Consider the following 19,571-nt stretch of genomic DNA (forward strand, 5'->3'; position numbering starts at 1 on the left):
CATTTTGGAGACATGCAGACAGCAGACCTCAGGCCAGCATGCAGGGAAAGGGGGGTATAAACCCCTCAACCATCTGTAAGAATACAGTTCCAGTGTGAAAAGCAGTAAAATCCTGCTCACGTTGGGATTTGGGATATTTTTCAGAGGCATCTGCAGGTTAGGACATAATACACAAAGGCTTTTTCTTACACAATTTATTAAAAGCACTACCAATAATACACTGCAAACCTGACCTGAAATAAACCTTACCATTTCAGGTCTGGCTTTCTCTAGAACTGTGCCATCGCACTGAGGCAGATAATCCTCACATGAAGGGATTGGGCTTAAAATGTCAGCAATCCAGCACAGAGCCTGAGAAGAAATAGAAGGCCAGTATTTATTGCTGTCCCAAGAGCCACACTCTTCGCACATGACTCATCTGATCACTTGGCTGCTAACTCTGCTACTCTCAAGATCTGCAAACAGCTCCAAAGTCACTAAGATGCCTTCAAACATCTTTTTGTCAAAAACTGCTGGTTTTCCACCAGGGAAGATGAAAGGAGAATCTCTCACAGACCTAGACCAGTGCTTTTGGAAATCCGCTCCTGGTCAGGGAATCACCTTTCCCCATTAGTGATGTGGAGCCAAGGTTAGCACCCCTGGCATGGCACTGAGCTGAAGAGCAGCCACTGCCACTGCTGTGACTTGGGTGTTTTAGCTGAGGGCTGGCATTTCAAGGACACTTGAGAATATAGTGACCAACTCCACAAGTTAGGTGAAAAGATGTCCTACCGGCTCGAGTGGCCCCGTATCACCCTCCACCCCAGGACACCCTATGACAAGGCTGTCATAGAAAAGGGAAGTCTTCCAGTGAATCTTACTGTTCAAATATAAGCTACTCACCCCCAGGCCAGGCAGCATTCCCTGCCAAAGCAAGCAAATCCTGGGATGCTGGGCAGTGAGCAGTACCCCATGCCTTTGCTGAGCTGTTTCCTTTATCAAGGAGTGGTTTGTTTATTATAAAAAGTACACAAACAAACATGGTGTGAATGACCTCAATGAGCATCTAAACCGACACCCCAGAAGGCTGTTTTGCCTGGCCATACATTATCTGTCTCTAAGGCAGCACTGCTCAAAAATGCACCAAGAACTTCTCTGGGATGTTTCTATCACTGCCCTCATCACCGGAGTACCTGAGGGCCTTCAAGTCTTGTATTAAACAACATGACAAACATGTCACATCTGGGTCATTCTCTCTTTCCTGCTCTTCTCAAGAGGAGAATTAAGTGCAGTAAATTGCTTTCATTGGACTTTGGTTTCCTGTGTCTGTGGTGCTGTGTCTGCAAGAGGAAGCAAGGTGAAAGAAACACCTCTAATGCAGAGAGGAAAAAAGGACAAGCTTTCTGTGGTGGCCTCTGGTTTCTGTGAACGTTATCCTAGAGCCTCTGCTTGGCTGGTCTTTGGTTTTGGAATTAGAAAGTCCCAGGACCCTCAAGCAACACAACTGTCAAACCCACTCCCTTCCTAAGGCATTTCCATAGGTATTAGACCAAGTGCTGGAGCCATCCAGAAGACATCACACCTGGCTCACACCGCTACAGGAAGCCAGAGCAGGGAGAGGATGAGTGTGATGGACTTGCATAACTCGTATCACACTGCAGCATTCAGTGTTGGCTGCATTTTCCTGAAGGCTGATGGCTTCATGCCCAGACATTGTACATTTCATGATGATAAAAAGACCCACTCAATTGAAGAGCTGACTCCTGCAGCCCTTATTTTAAAAACAATTCTTGCAGAAATGGTCCTACATCTGGCAGCAAGAAGGCTTGTGCAAGGAAGGACAGACCCTTTGAGCAAAAGTGGGATGAACAGACCAATCTAAATAAGTACATGTAACCCAGAAGTGTGCTTTTCAGTATTGATAGTAGTAATTTCCCCTAGATAGAGCCTAACTTTCTCTGCTGAAGCAATAAAAATACCTAAAATAGTGAAATTGTAGGTTCTTATGGAAATTTTGTTCCAAGCACAGCTCTCTTCCTTCCTTCTCTGAAGGAGATTTTTTGAAGCATTTTGAAAAGCAAGCCAGGCTGCAGCACTTTCCCTGATTGGGAATATTGTTTTTAAACCACTTAGTGCAGATTCCTGCTGCTCTGGTGCAGTGCAGGGCACAAGGCATCAGCAGTTTCTGTGCCTCTATGAGAGGACAGCAATGGAGGGAGGGCAGTCTGCCCTCAGCTCTGCTCTCTCCCGAGTGTCTGCCCGCAGTGCTTGTGCATTCCCATGTAATGCAGCCAGGCAGTTCCAGCTTTCCTTCCACCAGCTTGGGAAGCTCCTGGAAAACCACTAAGAACTGGCCATGGGATATGGAAACAGAGGGGGAATATCCCAAAAGCAATCCCGTCCTGCACTGCTCCCTACTCCTGGAGGAGGCTTCATACCACCTTGGCAATTCTCCACTGTGAGGACGTGCATCGAGAATTAAATTTAAGGGTGGAATCTCTGCGGTGATCCAGAGAAAAACTGCCTCAAATCCATAATGTTTCAAGCTAACTAATCCTACAAATTGGAATGGAAATAAGCCATTCATCATTTTCTCCTTCCAAATTAACCAAGATCAATCACTATTTGCAGGCGTTTCACAACATCTGGGCAAGACAAAAGTGGGGATTTGGGGACCAGATCAAAGAGGACAGAACAAGACCCTGCCCTTGAATGGGATTGGGTCAGAGAGGCCTCTGATAAAGCTTTAACTGAGTGACTTGAAGCTTTTCCCAGCTCCTCTCTCTCACCTCTGGCTGTAGCTGCCAGAGTGTGTCCCTGCCAGCTGTTTCCTTTCCTGTAGGATTACCAAAACCCAGACAGTGAGGATGAGATAATGTACCTACACCTGATGGCACCAGTTCAGATGGACACTCAGATAAGTATTTATCTAAGCACATGCTTAACTCCATCCCTATTTAGCAAAGTCTTTACGTACAGGCCCAAATTTATCTCTCTGTGGCTACATGAGACGTAAGCCTCTCATTAACACCTCTTTTTCTCAATCAGGGCTTATGTGCCATTCTTAGCTGCAGGACGACGCTCTGCATACGTGGAAGCCCACATTTCTCCTCTGCTTCTCAGTCCCCTCTGGCCTCACCATGCAGGAGGCAGAGCTATCTGCAGCGACTCAGCAGCATAGAGATGGGGCAGAGGAGAGCATGGTGGAGAGAGAAAAAAGCAAAGCAAGACTTACGTTGGCTTTGAGGCTTCAGCCTGGTCAGTCTGCAGTTTCTCCCCACCTTCCACTTCCATGGTGCAGTACACGATACGGTTGGGGGCCAGCGACTTCAGACCTTGCACCTCCATGATGACAACCTGCCGGGAGAGAAAGAGAAATGTAAGAGAAGCAGCCTCCTTCAGACCTTGCTGTGGCTCTTGACCCAGCCAGTGCTGGGGGCCTTCATGTGCTGCTGGCTGTTCATGGTGGCAGGTGGGCTGGGACAGTGGCACTGCCCAGGCTGAGTTGCAGCCAGCGAGGTCTGTGTGGAGATCAGGACTCCCTCTGCCTGCACATGGGCTTGTTGAAACCTTTGGGTGCCCAGGGCTGTACCAAGCTTCAGGAGATGGACTTCACAGACATGGTCCTGCCCCACCTAGAAGTGCCTAAAGATGTGTAATCCAGAAAAAAAAGCAAACAACTACTCAGCTTGTGCCAAGACAACAATAAGAGTAATCACACAACAGTTTGGGGTTGACCTCTGAAGATCATCTAGTCCAATTCCCACATTGTGGCAGGGACATCTTTCAGTAGATCCGGTTGCTCAGAGCCCCATCCAACCTGACCTTGAACATTTCCAAGGAAAAAGCATCTTTGCCCTAGTTGTTCCCTGTTCCTGTGTCTCACCACCCTCACATTTTCTTATATTCAATCCAGATCTATCCTTTTTCAGTTTAAAACTGTTGCTCCTTGTCCTGTCACTCTACAGTCTTGGTAAAAAAAAAAAATCTTTCTCCATCTTTCTTATAAGAAACCTTTCTTATTAAGAAATCATCATCTTAGTTTCTTGCAGGTAATTACCCTTTTTTCTTTTTTTAAAGGTGATTAATCCCATTAACTACATACCTTAAACTTTTCTACAAGAAGCACCAGGGGAGTTTCTGTTCGTGTTTTAACACAGATATCTATGAAGTATATACACAGGGGTTTAAAATTGTTCTCCTCAGGTCTTCTGATCTGGCTTGAGCTGAAGATCCCCTCGCTGGCACACAGAGCTCCACAAACCCTCTAATGAGTGCACATTTTCAGTAAAAGCTCTCTTGCAGCAAGAGTTTTCAGCACAGAGCAGTGCCCAGACCTGCCAGCTCCTGAAGTCAGTGCTTCACTGAGCTTTGGCTTCCCACCAGACGGGGTTCAGCTGGAGCAAAGCATTGTAGACTCTCTGTTGTAAGGGTAAGTCCCTTCACACACGGCTGTACACAATGCACAGGTTTCTGCAACAGGGAGGTTTATTGCTTTGTGATAGTTCCCTGCTCCTCCAACAGGAATGCTTGGAAGTCAGGCTTTGTTTAATGCTGCTCCTGAAGGCACGATCTCTGGGTTCACAGCCCTATTTCTAAATAAGACTGAACTGAATACTATAAAGAAAGTTTCAGACATCTAGTGAGTTAAACTCTGAGACTGGACAAGCAGTGTCATTAAGTTTTGCATTGGCATGATATGTATAAAAAGAGACCCTTTTAGGAAGCAAAATAAACAAGAAACTACACAAAAATAGAATTTTCTGATTTTTCTGCATCCTACATTTTTGACTCTATCCTAGTAGTTGTTTTGACAATGTAACATAAACCCACTCATTGACAGACAACCACAACTCTGTATGGGTGAGCTGATGACTCCTTGAAGTAAATATGCCTGCAAATAGACCACAAATATGTTTGCACAAAACAACTGAGTTGGCTGAAAACAGCTCCTGAGCAACACTGTTCCAGGACTGAGGCAGCCTGTGTCAGAGGTAACGGAGGTCCCACAGCATCCTGCCTTCCCCTGGGCTGCACAGACAAACTGCTCGACAGAGCAGAAAGTCAGTGTTCAACACAGAGCAAAGAGCAAGTCAGCACAGCACAGTATTTCCACACAAACTGCAAGCCAATCTGTTGGGTGCATTCAAACCCCAGCAATTTTCAACAATTCTTCAAAGAGGAAGCAATTCTTGCAGCGAAATACAGCGACCCCTCTAACTGGCAATAATTAAACACACTGACATTTACGGTGTTGCATTATTGTATTGGTTTTGGGGGACAGTACAGGCTCAGGTTTACTGGGGTACACTCAGTAACAAACTGCATGAGGAGGTCAGTTAATGATGCAGATTTCTGAGCCATTTGATATACCTCAGCAGCAAATGCCAGACAGCGTATATCACATAGTTTGTTCCAACAAGACGGTGAGACACCCGAAAGGACACAACATTTGATCACAGGCAAAGCTTCCAGTAACCAGGGAGAAGCTGTTCCTCATGGAGATCAGAAAGTGATTTCTACTCACCTTGCTTCAACTAACTGAAGTTTGAAGGGAGCAGAACTTGGCTGCTGTGATTTTTACTCCCACAAACTCTGCACCCTGTGGTGTGTGTGAAACTTACCTCCAGGGAGAACGACAACACGACGTCTGACTTGGAAAGTTGGTTCTCATTTTCTTCTCCCATGTCAATTATTGAGGTGTTGTGGCTACGTTTCAGCTTCTGTAGTTTGAACTCGGAGCCTCCTTTAGACACAGGCATGCTCTCCAGGTTTGCCATCAGGAGATTGACAGAGGACTTCAGCTCCTCAATGTACATGTTCTCCATTTCTTTGGACACAAACTTGGGAAACTTGCGTTCCTTGGATTTGGAAACAAACACAACAGAAAGAATGGCTGTGACAATCAGCAACCACTTGTTGCACTGGAAGAATCCCCCAGGAGGATCTGCAGAGGTTTGCTAGCAGGGAACTCCCACAAACCAGATGACAAATTACAGCTTCTCCCTGGGTAATGTAGAAACATTATTAGCTTCCGTAGAATTACTACTTGGTACTTGTCCAACTTTCCTGTTTGTTGCATGGACTTGCATTTCATTGATTTTTCTATCAGCAAATGGATTTTTTCATATGTACGTATTCACAATTACAAACACTCCAGGCCAACTCTCAGCTGAACTTTGTGACTGACAGCAATTTACTAAGGATTCAAAGGATTTTGACAGTAAGGGACTTGTCTTCCAGTCTCCCAAATGCACCAGTTCTTTTTAAAACACTTCTGAGCAGTCGCTCCATCAGTTTTCTAGGTATGAAAGGAGCCCAAAGAGGGAAAACCAGCAATGTGTAGGCAGTAACATGGTCCCAACTGGAAGAAGGGGTAAAACACCCTTCCCACTACTTGCCAGGGCCTGAATCTCCCTCCAAGACAACAACCTTTCATTACAGTGCTGCTTGTTGTCAACAGGAACTTTAAAGATTAAAACCAAAGCTGACGGTGAGAGAAAAAACATGATGTTCCCCAATGCATGTTCTCAGCTTTGAACTTCTGCCCATCACTGATCTGAACCCTGTCTTCTGACAACTCTTCCCATGCCCTGAATCTGCTCAGGATTCGAGCGTCTCTCAGTGGGTTACGAGAGACTGTGCATGGTGTGTGACAGCGAGGCAGCATCTGCAGCCAGGGAATGTGAAGCTGACGTGCAAAGTATCTTGGTAGCAATTCATAATATTGTAAAAAGCTGTTTGTAAAATGTATGCTAGAAAAGAAAACAAGGTCATGTTTCTTCTAGAAGACTGTCACCAAGCTGCTGAAAAAGTACTCCACTGCACTAGTTTTTGCATCAGTCCTCCTTACAAGCACAGCTCACAGCAGCACTAGCACCAAGGAGTTAAAATATAGTCATCTGTTTCCAGTCTCAATCTTGGGAAGCAATTCCCCCATGTAAATTAGACCTGGTGCAAGATAAACTACCTAATCAGTCTGCTTTATTGTCTATGCATTGTATAAGTTGCAAGTCACCCTTAGGAAAAAAAAAAAAGTAACTGTTTTGTGGATTTTGAGAACTACTGCTGAAGCAATGATGTTCAGACATTATTGCTTTTTTACCCTGCTGCCATCCATCTCTCCAGGGACTTCAATATTGGCACTCCCTCCACAAACCTCTTCAGAAGCGCAGCAAGACTGAGACATTTCACTGTGTGCCACCAGCAACATCTCATATTAAGGCTAAAAATGTCTAAAGTGACAGAAAACAGTTTAACTGAGACTATTTGACTGATGATGGAAATGCAGAGATGCAGGTGTAGTCTCTAGTTACCCACTGGATTGGAGATAAAGCTGGGGAAAGTCTCGAGTAAGGCACTATAAGAGATGCAGATAACAGCAAGATTGGGTGTTAGTCACCTCCATGTGTACTTTGAGCAGAGAGGATCAGGAATGGAGACAAGCATAGAGAGAAGCAGAGTTAAGAGACTGCAAGAAATGACCAGTCCAACAAGCTGGAGCAGAGTGGCCCAGCCCCAGACAGATATATCACTCTGGTCTCATCACAAGGTCTCATTTAGTTGCCCCTACACGCGCTCCTCCTTGTCCTTGAGGCCAGGTGACTGGGTGGGGGAAAAGGCACCCCAGGACAGCAGAGCACTTGCTGCTCCAGAGAAATACATGTCTGCCTTGGCATCACTAAGCTCTCAGCTGTAATGCTGCTCTATTTGGCTGCTGGAAAAGTACAACACTCAGAATGAAAAGCCTGTCCAGATTCAGCTTTAAAACATCTGCTTGACTTTGAGTGTGATCCTCAAGCCGCCTGCCTCCAAGGCTGGGCTTATGTGCTTTGATGGAGTCAGGCTCAGTGGGGGACCCTGCCTAACGCTGCCCTGGTGCTGTGCTGAGCTGCACTCTCCTGGGCACACGGGAAGGCAAAAAGACCCAGAGCTGTGCCCTGGTATCCAGAGGCAGGAAGGCTGGCGTGCACAGTCACCGTTCAAGGTCACACAACAGTCAGACGAGGGCATGCAGAGCCACTGGTTCTGCAACAATGCAATGCTAAAGTCCCGTTAGACTCCACAGCCTTTGATGCCTCTGAAATGCAAATGTCCTAGTGTGAATTTCTTAATTTATTAGCGAGGCATTAATTTGCCTTGAGCATGGAATCTCCAAGACAGCCACCTCAGGGCTGGTTTCACGAGCACTGTAAGCCTCCCTGTGCAGCAAATCTGTATTGAAAGCTGCAAATTGGAGATAAAATTGGAAATGCTATCCTTTCACTGAGCTGAATTGTGAACCTGCCCTCTGCTAGAGGGAAAGCAGCCTTGCCCAGAAAGGAGGATACACAGAAGGATTCAAAAGGTCATTTGGATGCCTCCAAAAGACGGTATTCATGGGTCTGAAAGAACAAGGTTTCTCACAGGCAGATGCTGGTGGGACCTGACATTCTGGAGAGAAGGCCTGCAGCAGTACCATGAAGGAGATTTAATATCAGTAGCTGCCAACTGGATCACAGGTAAGTTCCTTTTACTCGAAACCACCCTCCAAGCTGCACAGTTGTATTTTGAAGGTTGAATTCTGCACAGGGATATGTCAGGTTATGTTGAGGAGTTTCCCCTGACTGTCTCTCGTAGGGCCAGCAGTGTCATAGTTTGTTTTCAGCATCCTTAGGGGAAGAATGGAAATGGCAAATTCTCTTTTGCAAAAAATAATTCATGAAGCTGCAGCTTCTGCTGGCTGCTACTGAATCATGCATATTGTTGTCCCACATGCCATAAAGAGAAAATGAAACAACAAAACCAGGCAATCTCATTCTGGCACTCAGGGCCTGGCTACCCATCTCGGAATCAGAGCAGCCGTGCTCTGCACAGGGGCCTACATTTCACTGCAAACGAGTACTGTAGGTTTTCTTGACAGGAATAAAATGGCAAAGGGCCAAATGCTGAACAAAAGAGCTGCAGTCGGTTTGCTGTTTTGCTGCACCACCATTTGGCCACGTCGTCCTTGGCCACCTCAGTAATTTTATCAGTGAAGTGGGGAAAACCAGAGCCTATGTCCCTGAAGACGCAACAGCAGCAGCTGTTTAACAGAAGTGTTAATGAGGAGGAGCTGTGCAGGCACCAACAGCACTCTTGCTAATGCCTAATCATAAATGAATGTGCTCTGCTTTTCATACCCAGGGATATCAGTGTGGCTGCAAACAGCTCTGATATTACCTTTCTTATGAAAAATCCCGATTTGGGCACAGGTCAGCGCTGGGAGAGCTGCTGCTGAAAGGCAGGCCCCTAGACTGAGCTTGCCTCTCTGATTAGACCTTTTTCTTTTCCTTCTAGTAATGGTTTCTTGATTATCAAGAATGGCCAGATAGATCATTCCCAATGACTTCAGCCCCTTTAGGGCTTTATCAGAGCATCTAATTAGAGGCAAGGATAAAATCTTGGCTTTACTGATGTCAACAGAACCCTCTCCATCTATGGTCCATCAGAGGCCACACAAATCTGCACTGTGTGAGGGTGTGATTTGCTCCTAGGGAGACAGTTCCTTACAGAAGGGTCTCTAGGGAGCTTAGCCAGGTGCTTGGTTACCAAAACTCTTTGGAGGTCCTGTGCCTGCTGCTCCAAACAGCAGCAGTGCCTGCAGGGTGCAGTGCTGGCCTGACTGCTCTCATGCATAGTGTGAACTTGTTTGGGACAACACATATGAAGTACCTTTACTGAGGCAGCATCTACCTACAGGGAGGAAACTGTGGCTCCCAGCAGCCCAGCAAAAGGCACAAAACCCTTCAGGGCAATTTCTGTCTCCTTTGTACACGCCATCACACACCTTATTGCCCAACGCAGAAATTTGACAGTCTGACAATATCTTTGTCACTGGTGAGGATTTGTAAGGGATTTTGCAGGAACCCAACCTGTCCCAGCTCATCAGGACATTCCAAGGAACGCACATCACAACAGCTTCAGCTGTACTTGTTGTTTTGTTTATAGTTAAAAACCTGGTAATTTTTATATGGTGATTACTGCGAGAAAAAACCCATAAGAGAATGACAGAACCTGGAGGCTGCATCAAACTACTTATATATGAAAAGCTTATTAATAACAGCAGAATTTTTTTTACCTTGGCAATTTGCTCTGCCATTTGGAGACGTCCATCCAACTCACGCCTGATCTGTGCTGCTTGCTCATCTGGGTTGTCCAGCTGTATAAAAACAAAAAGCGAAAAATTAAACAATGCAGCACCTTTATGAGCAGTTCAGTTCTTCCAGCTGACCACCTGCACTACATTACCAGTGAAGTATAGTGTAGAGGGAGTGGTGATGGGCCACCTTCCGGAACAGAAGCCCCCCCAAAGGACACCCACAATGCTCACCATCAGTGAGCACCAAGACAGACAGTTTTGGTACCTGCCCAGCTGCCTCCTGGGGCTGAGCATCCTCACCCTGAGATCTTACACCCACTTTGCCCTGTGATCCAGCCTTGCAGCAAACTCTGATGGTGACTACCAGAAACCCTGGAAAGTGGGGTGCCCTCCAGAGGTATCACTTCACTGGTGCTTGAGAAGCCACAGCACCCTGTGCTGGGGCAGGACACTCGGCAGCTCCAGACCACCAAGCCAAACACCTCTGGCCCTGCTTGCCACCCAGAAAAAACATAAGGCAGCTCGGCAGAAATGCACAGCAATAGCATTTGCTTATTTTCTTTCTCTTTTCCTCCTTATTGCTTCATCCCTGTGCTACCACCTAATTCATGCCATCAGTTTTCCTGCAGACTTCAGCAGAGATTTTATGGGGGTATTTTTGGGGTGTTTTTTGCAATGCACTGCCCATAGCCCTGTGGTTCAGTGTTCGGCATCTGCCCAGCTCTGAAATGTCTTCTGAGGGTAAAATGTTGTTTCTGCCAGTTAAGTAAGTGATTACAGCACAGGTGGAAGAGGCACAGTGACTGCTGCAAACAGTTTCCTATTGGTAGGACTTGGAGCAGGTCTGTTATTTTTAGTGGGAATACACAAGCATGAAATCACAGAACAGCAAAAACGCACAAAATCAATCTGACAACTGCTATAATGAGGTGGCAATTTTATAGCTGTTTTCCAGATTCTCACTGCTCTTTAGACTCCTTTGGGGTCATTTTGGCCACGGCACAAGGCTAGACATGTGGTCAGCGGGGTGGTCATGGCAGTGCTCTACCCACGAGGCACAAACCCAAGCTCAGCCTGATGCAAAACCTTACTGGTTTAGTTCATCTCCTTGAGCCAATGTGACTTCAGGCGGGAGGGCTGGCTACCCCCCCCAAATGCTGCCTTAGTTTTCAAACTATCAGCTCCTTCTGGCTCCCAGCAAAAGCAATTGCCACAAGCTGCTGTGGGTCAGCTCTCCCATCGACTGCTACGTGCAAATGAGCTTTGTTTGCTGGCTTGGGGTTGTAATAATCACCTCCCTGGGCTTCATCCTTCTCTGGAGACAAACTGCTTGACACAAGAAAGGCTCAGCTGGTGCAGTGCAGTCTGGAAAGTTACAGCTACAGCAAGTTCTGATTATCAGCCTGATGAACAATGGGCTCGGCCGTTGGTGGCCCCTGGATGGGCTGAAACACAACACTTTTCCCCCAGCCCACCACTTTCCACGGCACCTCCTTGGTCTTCTGCCTGTGCATCCTGCACCTCCCCTCTCCCACACACGTTCGTGCAGACCTGCACATGTGCAGGTGTTTATTTGCACACTGCTTCACCTCTTATGATTTTCCAGAGAGACAACATTGACTTTAGCTGAGATTGAAGGAAAGTGTATTTCTGATTAGCTTTTGAATGTCTTCACTACTGTTTTAATTCAGGAAAACTACAAAGTGTCCTGACTATGATACAAATCCACTGAAGCTTCAGTGGTTTCATTCACACCAGCTGTACCACATAACCTTTCATCTTTATATTCCTGATCCCAAAGCTAGCACAGAGACATGGAGCACCACCACTTTTTGGGACAAGCTGCCTTCATTAATTTCTCTGTGAACAAGTGCACCTCGCAACTATCCTGCATCAGTGTGCAAGCAGCTGTAAGAGCTGCTTCATTAAGGGTAGGAAATGTACAGTCCCAGATTTCCACTTCTTTGCAACTCTGAAAGAAGGGGCATTATTTGAATTCCATCTGAGCTACAGTAATTGAGGTTAATCACACACTACCCAAAATAACTCAGGCGCTAAATTTAGAAATCGAGGATGCTGCTGTGGAGGAGGGCTGGTTCTGTGGTATGATAAGGAGCCAGCAAACTGCCTCATGCTTTCTGCACTATCTTGATTTTGCAGATGTTTTCCAGTGATGCTACAGGTGTCAATGAAAGATCTGATTGCAGATTATTTTTCTTAGGAGGCAACAAGCACCCCAGGCAGCCTCTGTGGCTGTGGTTGAGTGGGTAAGGTATTGCTTTCCAGGGCTGCGCTTCCCAAGATTAAGTAGTGATGCCAAGCCAAGTAATCCAGTATTTAAAAGAAACAAAAAATCTTTCCAGGCCGTATTTTTGACTCGGCATGATGGCTCCATGGCAAAAACTGATCTTTGGGGAAGCAGTCACAGCCTGTAGTAGCCAAAATAACATTTTCTTCTTGTTGTCTACAGAACAGTACTAATGAGGCAGCCCCTGCCTGTCCTCCTGGCACCTTCCAGCAGATCTCTTGGTGACTGAGAGCAGCAGCCCAACAGTTCAGCCACTGTCTCCTCCTGTGCCTGGGAAAGGCTCCTCCTGCCACCAAAGCAAGTCGAGTACATTTTACACAGTCGTAACACTATACAGGGCCATTAAGAGAATAATGCTGGTGCCCATAAAATATACTTTGCTTGTGAAATAAGGCAAGGGGCAAATGTGAGGCATGCCATCTAAGCAAGACCAAACATCCAAGTAAGGCAACACAGACCATAATACCATTAAACTCCCAATTTCTTAACTAGAGAATCAGCTATTTATTATCTGCCACATGCGTGCCCACTTTATATTCAAATACTTGACAGCCAAATACATAAATGATTTACAAAGTCAAAGAGAAACTGAATTAAGTTTCGTTCTGCATTATGACTATGTTATGGGTGTGCTATGAATAAAGCAAAGACATAAATAATAAGGTTGCCCCAGTCAATTAAATGTGAAAAGTATTATAAATTTCAGTATATATATGATTAGTCATATGCACTGGGCTTTTTTTCAGCAGTGTGCCACAAATACACGACGTACATAATTTGCAATTCTCAACTGATCATTACCCAACTGCCTGCTGGTAAATTAGATGTTTTCATATGTCTACCCGCATATGACATTATTTCTCTCTGCCTGCCCTGCAGAGATTATCGATGTTGGTGTAACAGTTGCTAAAGCAAAAAAAAAAAAATAAAAAATGATGAAGTTCTGAATGGAACCCAAAACTGACTGGCATCACAGCCGGCCCATCACTGCAGGTGCTGCAGGGTAGGTGTCTACTTTAACCTCCAGTGAGGGTTCAACTACACGAAGAAGGCCTTGCAGAAGAAGGTTTTTTTACATACAAACTGTTAATAAGGAATAATTTTTAGTGGGCATGAGTAAATGAAAGAAACGGGTTTAAAATGTTCATCATGTGAGTTTGACAATTTTCATTGCCATTAAGAACCAGATGCTGGCCTGCAGCAGCAACCCTCTGCTTTCACCCCCCCCGAAACAAAACTCACTGAGAGAATTTTCTTCATGTTATCCCAGAGGAATAGGAGATAATCCCCCTACACCTCTGAAAGGCAGAAGCAGATTCAAACCAATCAACCTAATAAGGTCATAATATCTACAGCAAGATGCATAGGCACCCACCAAACCCACACCTAAACTGTTTGACTGCTGGGTCAGAGACCTGCCACACATAAGCCAGCCTGAGCCTCGTAGTTTTTAAAAGTCTAGAGGCCAGGCTCACTTCCATTCGTCCCAGGAAATGCCAAAGGCAGTACAAGGACATGAACAGGGTTACAGTGTTACTTTAAACCCCTATGTTTTTGGAATTCAAGTGTTATATATTTAAAGCTCCAACTTCAGTTTAACACAGTTGAAAGCCTAATCGTTTACAATTGCAGCCCTGGTCCCAAAAGTGATGTTGGAGCAGTGCAGGCTGCCCTCCTCTTTCCTTCTTTGTTATGGCCAAGGTAGTTCTGCTCAGATTCACACCTCAGATCCACCCACCTGCCTGGGGACTGAGCAGAGCACAGCTCTCATGCCGTCAGAGGGCTGCAGCTGGGGCCAACCCATCCAGCCTGGGGACCGTGCTGGTGGCACAAGTGACACACTGTACACAGCACTTGGTCAGTCAGTAAGAGCAGAGTGGATCTGGCCATGCCACCAAACATGGATTGATGGGACATGATCCCAACAGACACAAGTGAGTGAAACACGACATGGGAGCTACACCCACGCTCTGAGCTCAGCACTGCTGGAAATAACATTGTTAGGGTTTACAGTGACAGGATGCAACATACAGATACAACCTTCAATGCCTGGCATTTATGCGGTGTATGTGACAGATATTGTTGGTATAATTGCCATCAGCCCCAGCCAGAAACCACTGGGACCATTTAACAATGTAATCCCTCCCTGTCAGTCACTGCTAATGCTGATCCCTGTTTCCCAGCAAAGACAGCAAGTGTCACGACATCCCCATTCCTGATGCATAACTAGGGCTGCTCTGGAAGCATTTCCCCTCTCTTGACAAGGGTTACAACATGGTGGTGAACCCAGTCACCCATCTGTGTCATGTGCTTCTACAGAGGACCAGCCATTTGCAGCAGGATTCTGGAAAACCACATCTTAAATGCTCTGGCAGCGCAAACACTGAGCAGCAGCAACCTGTTTTGCGTTGCATTGGGAACAGAAACACATCTGGCTCTTCACCTTCTGGAAAGGAAAGCATTTAGTCCAGGTGTCCAAGAAATCCTCAGCCACTGCCTGTGCTGGTTTTCCTCCACGGCAGCATCGGCACCAGGGAACGGTCACACAGCTGGAGGCAGGTGCAGGTGGGCTGCTGCTGAGCAGGAACTGTTCTGGCTGGGGATACTCTCAGCACTAATCTTCTCTATCCCTGTGTCCAGCACACCACCATGCACCCACTTTGTGAATGATTTTCCCTGGGAGGAAAATAAGTCCCTGGAGGACAAAGACAAATGCTGTGACACGCTCATGTCCTTCCTAAGCCTGGTTTATGTCCTCCCAAAATAATTAGTGCAGCATGTGTCATACATGGTTATAGGTGCCAAAAGCCTCAAAGAGAAAGTTTCAAGGCAGCTCATCCTTTGACATTTTGGGAGCTCTGTAGCTCAGCAAATGGTTGATTAAGTATTTCAAAGTAAACATGTTCATGTGAAGGCTGAACAAGATCACAATATGGGTGACAATTTTGCAGCTTTGATGTAGGGCTTTAAGAGAGATCTTTGTCTTGTAAAAGGTGGTTTCCCTTTGTGATGCACAGTGTGAGAAAACACTGAAAAATTCATAAGCCACATCAATTAATAATTAATCTGTCACTCCAGGAGTACTCACAACTTGTGGCATCGGCATCATGGAGTGCTCCAACTGAAAAACATGTGGCCCACAAAGTGACTCATTGCAGGGAAGCAATTTCTTAGCACATAACTGCTGTTTTAGGAGATAAAGTGCCATGAAACAGGACAGAGTGGCACCATGTGGCACACAGCTTCCTGAGCCACACTCCATGCCAATGTCACGGACTGCTCTGTAGCATCATTTTCCCACCAACAGTAAATATTCCTCTCCATGAGTGGCAAAGGGTAGTGGGAAGGTGGTAGTCTGGCACTCAAGGCCCCAACCTCTTCCCAGGAGTCTGAAGCAGGAAGCTTCAGAAGGATCTGAACATTCAGATGTTCTTCAACCATAGGTGGGATTCTGATCTCCCTTTAAATTGGGAATGTGACCAGTGCTAAGCTGCCTCAGAAGGGTAAGTCACTAATGTCCTGGGCAACTTGCTAACCCTCCAAGCAGCAAAGTGCAAGCCCCAGACCACTGGTTGCCTTGGGATCTGAAATGAGAGCAAGGACAGCTTCACTATGTCAGGCATCTCCCCACATCAGCAAAACCAGCATCATCAGCACAGCCCAACCACGGATTCAGCAACTATCACTCATGCAGTTCAAGACAGGATTTTGGAAGACCTGGAGGGACCAGCAGAACATCTCTCCACCAGCTCTCAGGACTGCAATGCTGTATGATCCCTGCACATTTCAGGGACTGATCTCCCACTGCACAACAGAGATGTTTAAGGCCACCTCTCCTCTGGCCAGTCAGACCTCTCCAAATCAGCCCTTTAGGTTCAGAGTCATGCAGAATTTTTCTAGCACAATTCTCCTTAATTCAAGGAATTACAATCTGCACATATTACCTCACCAAACTTTTTGGTTTTCCTCCTGTGAGCCCCTGTCAGCTCCTCACACAGCTCCAGGGCTCCAGCACGCCAAAAAGTGACAAACCCCCTCCCCTGGAGAGAAGCTCACACCATTTTGCTCATGTATAGGTGAAATGGGCCATACTGCAGGAATTCAGTTACTTCCATTTGCAGTTGCACAGTCAGCTGTTTGCTGAGGATGTGTACCTGCTCCCACTATCCTGGCAAACTCCTGGATTATCTAATGAACACTGCTACTGTGAGAGAGCACTCAGGGGGTCCTGGGAGGGTGATTTAAAACAGTAGAAAGGACTTGGATAATTCAGTAAGGGCTGATGCTTCCCTTCTCTCTTAAAGAGAAATCTCATTTCATGGTCCACAAACTTTTGGGTTTCGGTAGATTTGTCAGTGAAAATATTCCCTGGGATGTAGAGCAGCCTTTCCTTGCCCCAGTGTGAATCTTAGAATGCTGCAATAAATCTCTGTGCCTCGGCAGTTGCCTGGGCTGTGCAGGTTCCCACCCATCACGTCTGCCTGCAGACACTGGGACTGTGTCTGCTTCACTAGGCAAGGTCAAGAGATCCACCCTCAAATTCACTACGATCCTTTTGGATATCTGTTTATCCCACAAACTGAGTGATTCCCAGCATATTTCAGAGCGGGACTGGTGGCTTGTGCGGGCAGAGGTTTCTCATGCCCTCCTTGCAGACAGCAGCACCCGTGGGTACTGGGTGCTACAGCTCATCTGTAGAGCACTGATGGATCAATCAGCAGCTGCTGGTGTTGTGGCAAGAGCAGACAGGTGCTAGGCATGGATCCTGTGCAGGAAAAGAGGACATCTCCCTGTGCCATCACCTGCCTACCACCACACCCCCTCTGCAGGTTTGCAAGGCTGCGTTGCAGGGCTGAGGAAAGCTGAGACAAGCAAACCCAGCATGCAGCTTTCTAGGAGGTTGTGCAAAGATACCTCCAGATTTATGTGCAATGATAAATCAAAGAAAATGAAAAAGCAGATTCAGCAAAACAGGAAGGGGAAGGAAAAGCGCTGCCTGCCTTTGCAAACGTTTTGCAAGCTGTTAAGAAAAGGGATGGCAAAGCACATCCACTTGAAAGACACGTCCTTCCCATCTGTGGCCAGAGAACTTTTGAACCCTGCAAATCCCTCTGCAAGATCATCCGTGAGAGGTGTACGACACTGAAAGGGATTGAAAACTAAAGCTGTCCAGAGGCTCTGACCTCTGAGCATGCCTTAATACCCTCTTCTTATGGCATTGCATAAGGATGTTTGAAGGCGTGCGGGCAGCATATGCTGAGCTGTGGCACCACCAAAGAAACTGGAGCACTGGCTGGCTGATGCTGCCCGAGGTAGACCACTACATTTAGCTTGCCTGTGTTTCCTTACAGCTTATCATATGCTGAATTTCACATGAGTTAATGGGAAAAGAATCACCTGAATTTCCTAAACAGGGCAATAAACTACTATTGAGTTCCAAGTAAGTTTTACAGCTAGAATTACTCTCAATTAATTCATCCTAGTCATTACGGAAGAATGGTCTACACATCCTTAAATCCTCATCTTTGATTAAAAGCTTATTGGTAGACATACTCACCATATAATTCAAAATGGGCTTTGGTTTTTGGAGCTAAAGCAAGTTGCATGAGGACCTAGTCCAGCAAAGCCGCACTTTCTTGACACTCCGCAGGATTAAAAGTGATGGAAGAAGATGTGGGAACATCTCCAATGGTGTCTACGCAATAATAGTTTTTCTGCAGAAAGCTCTAAGCAAAGAACTGACAAAGCAGAGACAGGCCATGAACAGCAAGGTTTTGGTTCCCTTATATGCCAAACAACAGGCTACCAGCAGAAAATGGGGAAAGGGAATGTAGAGGGAAGGTTATGGCTCCCACTTTTTCAAGGACTAAAATAGCAAAAATTGCAGTGCTGCTCATTGCAGTGCATTTTGATATTTGTGAAGTTTAGATTTATCACAGCCAGAGACTTAAAGAGATCGATCTCCTAAACAGGATGATGCCTTTCACACTGGTTTGACGCAGCAAACTTTCCTGTGAGGTCAGGGAGAAAACAGTTAGGAGAACTAAGCCTCTAGGCAGTAAATCCTCAGCATGCAAAGAAGTCACTACATGTTCCCAGTAGACAGTGTCCTAAGGGAGCTAAAGCTGCTGATCTCACCCGTGACTAGGACCACACTTCTCCAGCAGTGACTGTGTAGGTCACCATCAGACCCCTTTCCTACAGCAATGGAGAACTGGAAGGGAACTGCCTTCCATGGCAGATCCAGTTATTTCAGTCCCTCTGGCTTGTACCTTCACTAATTAGCATCAATTTATCAAAATCCAGAGCAGAAACATCACATCTGTAAGGCCTTTTGATCAATACATAAGAACAACTATTAATGATTAATAAGTAATCACTATTATTATGCTAAATTACTATATTATGCTAATTAAAAGGTCACTTCCTTGCTTTTCTTAGAGCAGTGCCCAGACAGCTGGGCTCTGAGTCATTCAAAGGTTTCAGAGAAGTTTACCTCAGGGGAATCTCCTGGTTTTGAACAGAAGCAATACCCTTAGTCATACCAATCCTGTCTAATATATCAATGCATTTCAGAAAAGTCACTTCTTTTTTAAATAATTAACATCCAATAACAGGAAAAAACCCCACAAGGAATATGGATTAGAATTTTAGTTTTGCTGATTGGGAACATCCACCACCTCTTTTAATGCCTGATCCCCACCAACAGGACCTATTCTGCTCCTGAAGAACCAGTGCCACAAAATGGATGTATGGCATCTCTGAGAAGGGCCACGTGGAGCTGTGAGCTGTCATGTGGGATCTAACCCCGCACAAAACCCTTGCGAGATGCTCTGGCACCTGCATTAAGGATCAACGATGTGAGAAGAACTGAAGCAGACACAGAAAAGCATCAAAAGGCTATGAAGAAACAAACACAGGGAGCAAAAACGTGACGCTTTTAGGAGCGCTGAGTCCCTAAGATGAGAAGGAGGAATACAGCACAAGGTACCATGTGGGGGGAGAGCTTAGCAGATGGGGCAAGTCCTCCCATGGGGTACACCACCCTTGTCCCCTTACTGGTGAGGACAGTCTGCTCAGCAAGCCATCTATGCAATATGGAAAATGCTGTTATGTGTCCACATTCAATATATAATAAATAATTTATGTGTACAGATACTATAA

The 19,571-nt window shown here is 45.9% G+C and overlaps 1 protein-coding gene across 25 annotated transcripts in view; it reads right to left on the reverse strand.

Annotated features, from left to right (window-relative positions):
- CADPS (calcium dependent secretion activator) overlaps positions 1 to 19,571 on the reverse strand; it is a 211,808-nt gene that overhangs the window by 126,379 nt on the left and 65,858 nt on the right. For all 25 annotated transcript variants that reach the window (XM_027722983.2, XM_027722969.2, XM_027722966.2 and 22 more), the window contains exons 4-6: positions 10,079 to 10,159; positions 5,604 to 5,840; positions 3,215 to 3,336 (exon numbers count right to left, since the gene is read on the reverse strand). In XM_027722983.2, the coding sequence (XP_027578784.1) occupies positions 3,215 to 3,336; positions 5,604 to 5,840; positions 10,079 to 10,159 (440 nt within the window). The remainder of the gene's footprint in view (positions 1 to 3,214; positions 3,337 to 5,603; positions 5,841 to 10,078; positions 10,160 to 19,571) is intronic.

Source organism: Pipra filicauda, unplaced genomic scaffold (genome assembly GCF_003945595.2).
Source record: "Pipra filicauda isolate LSUMZ 115617 unplaced genomic scaffold, ASM394559v2 scaffold148_size1903560_pilon, whole genome shotgun sequence".
Taxonomy (NCBI): domain Eukaryota; kingdom Metazoa; phylum Chordata; class Aves; order Passeriformes; family Pipridae; genus Pipra; species Pipra filicauda.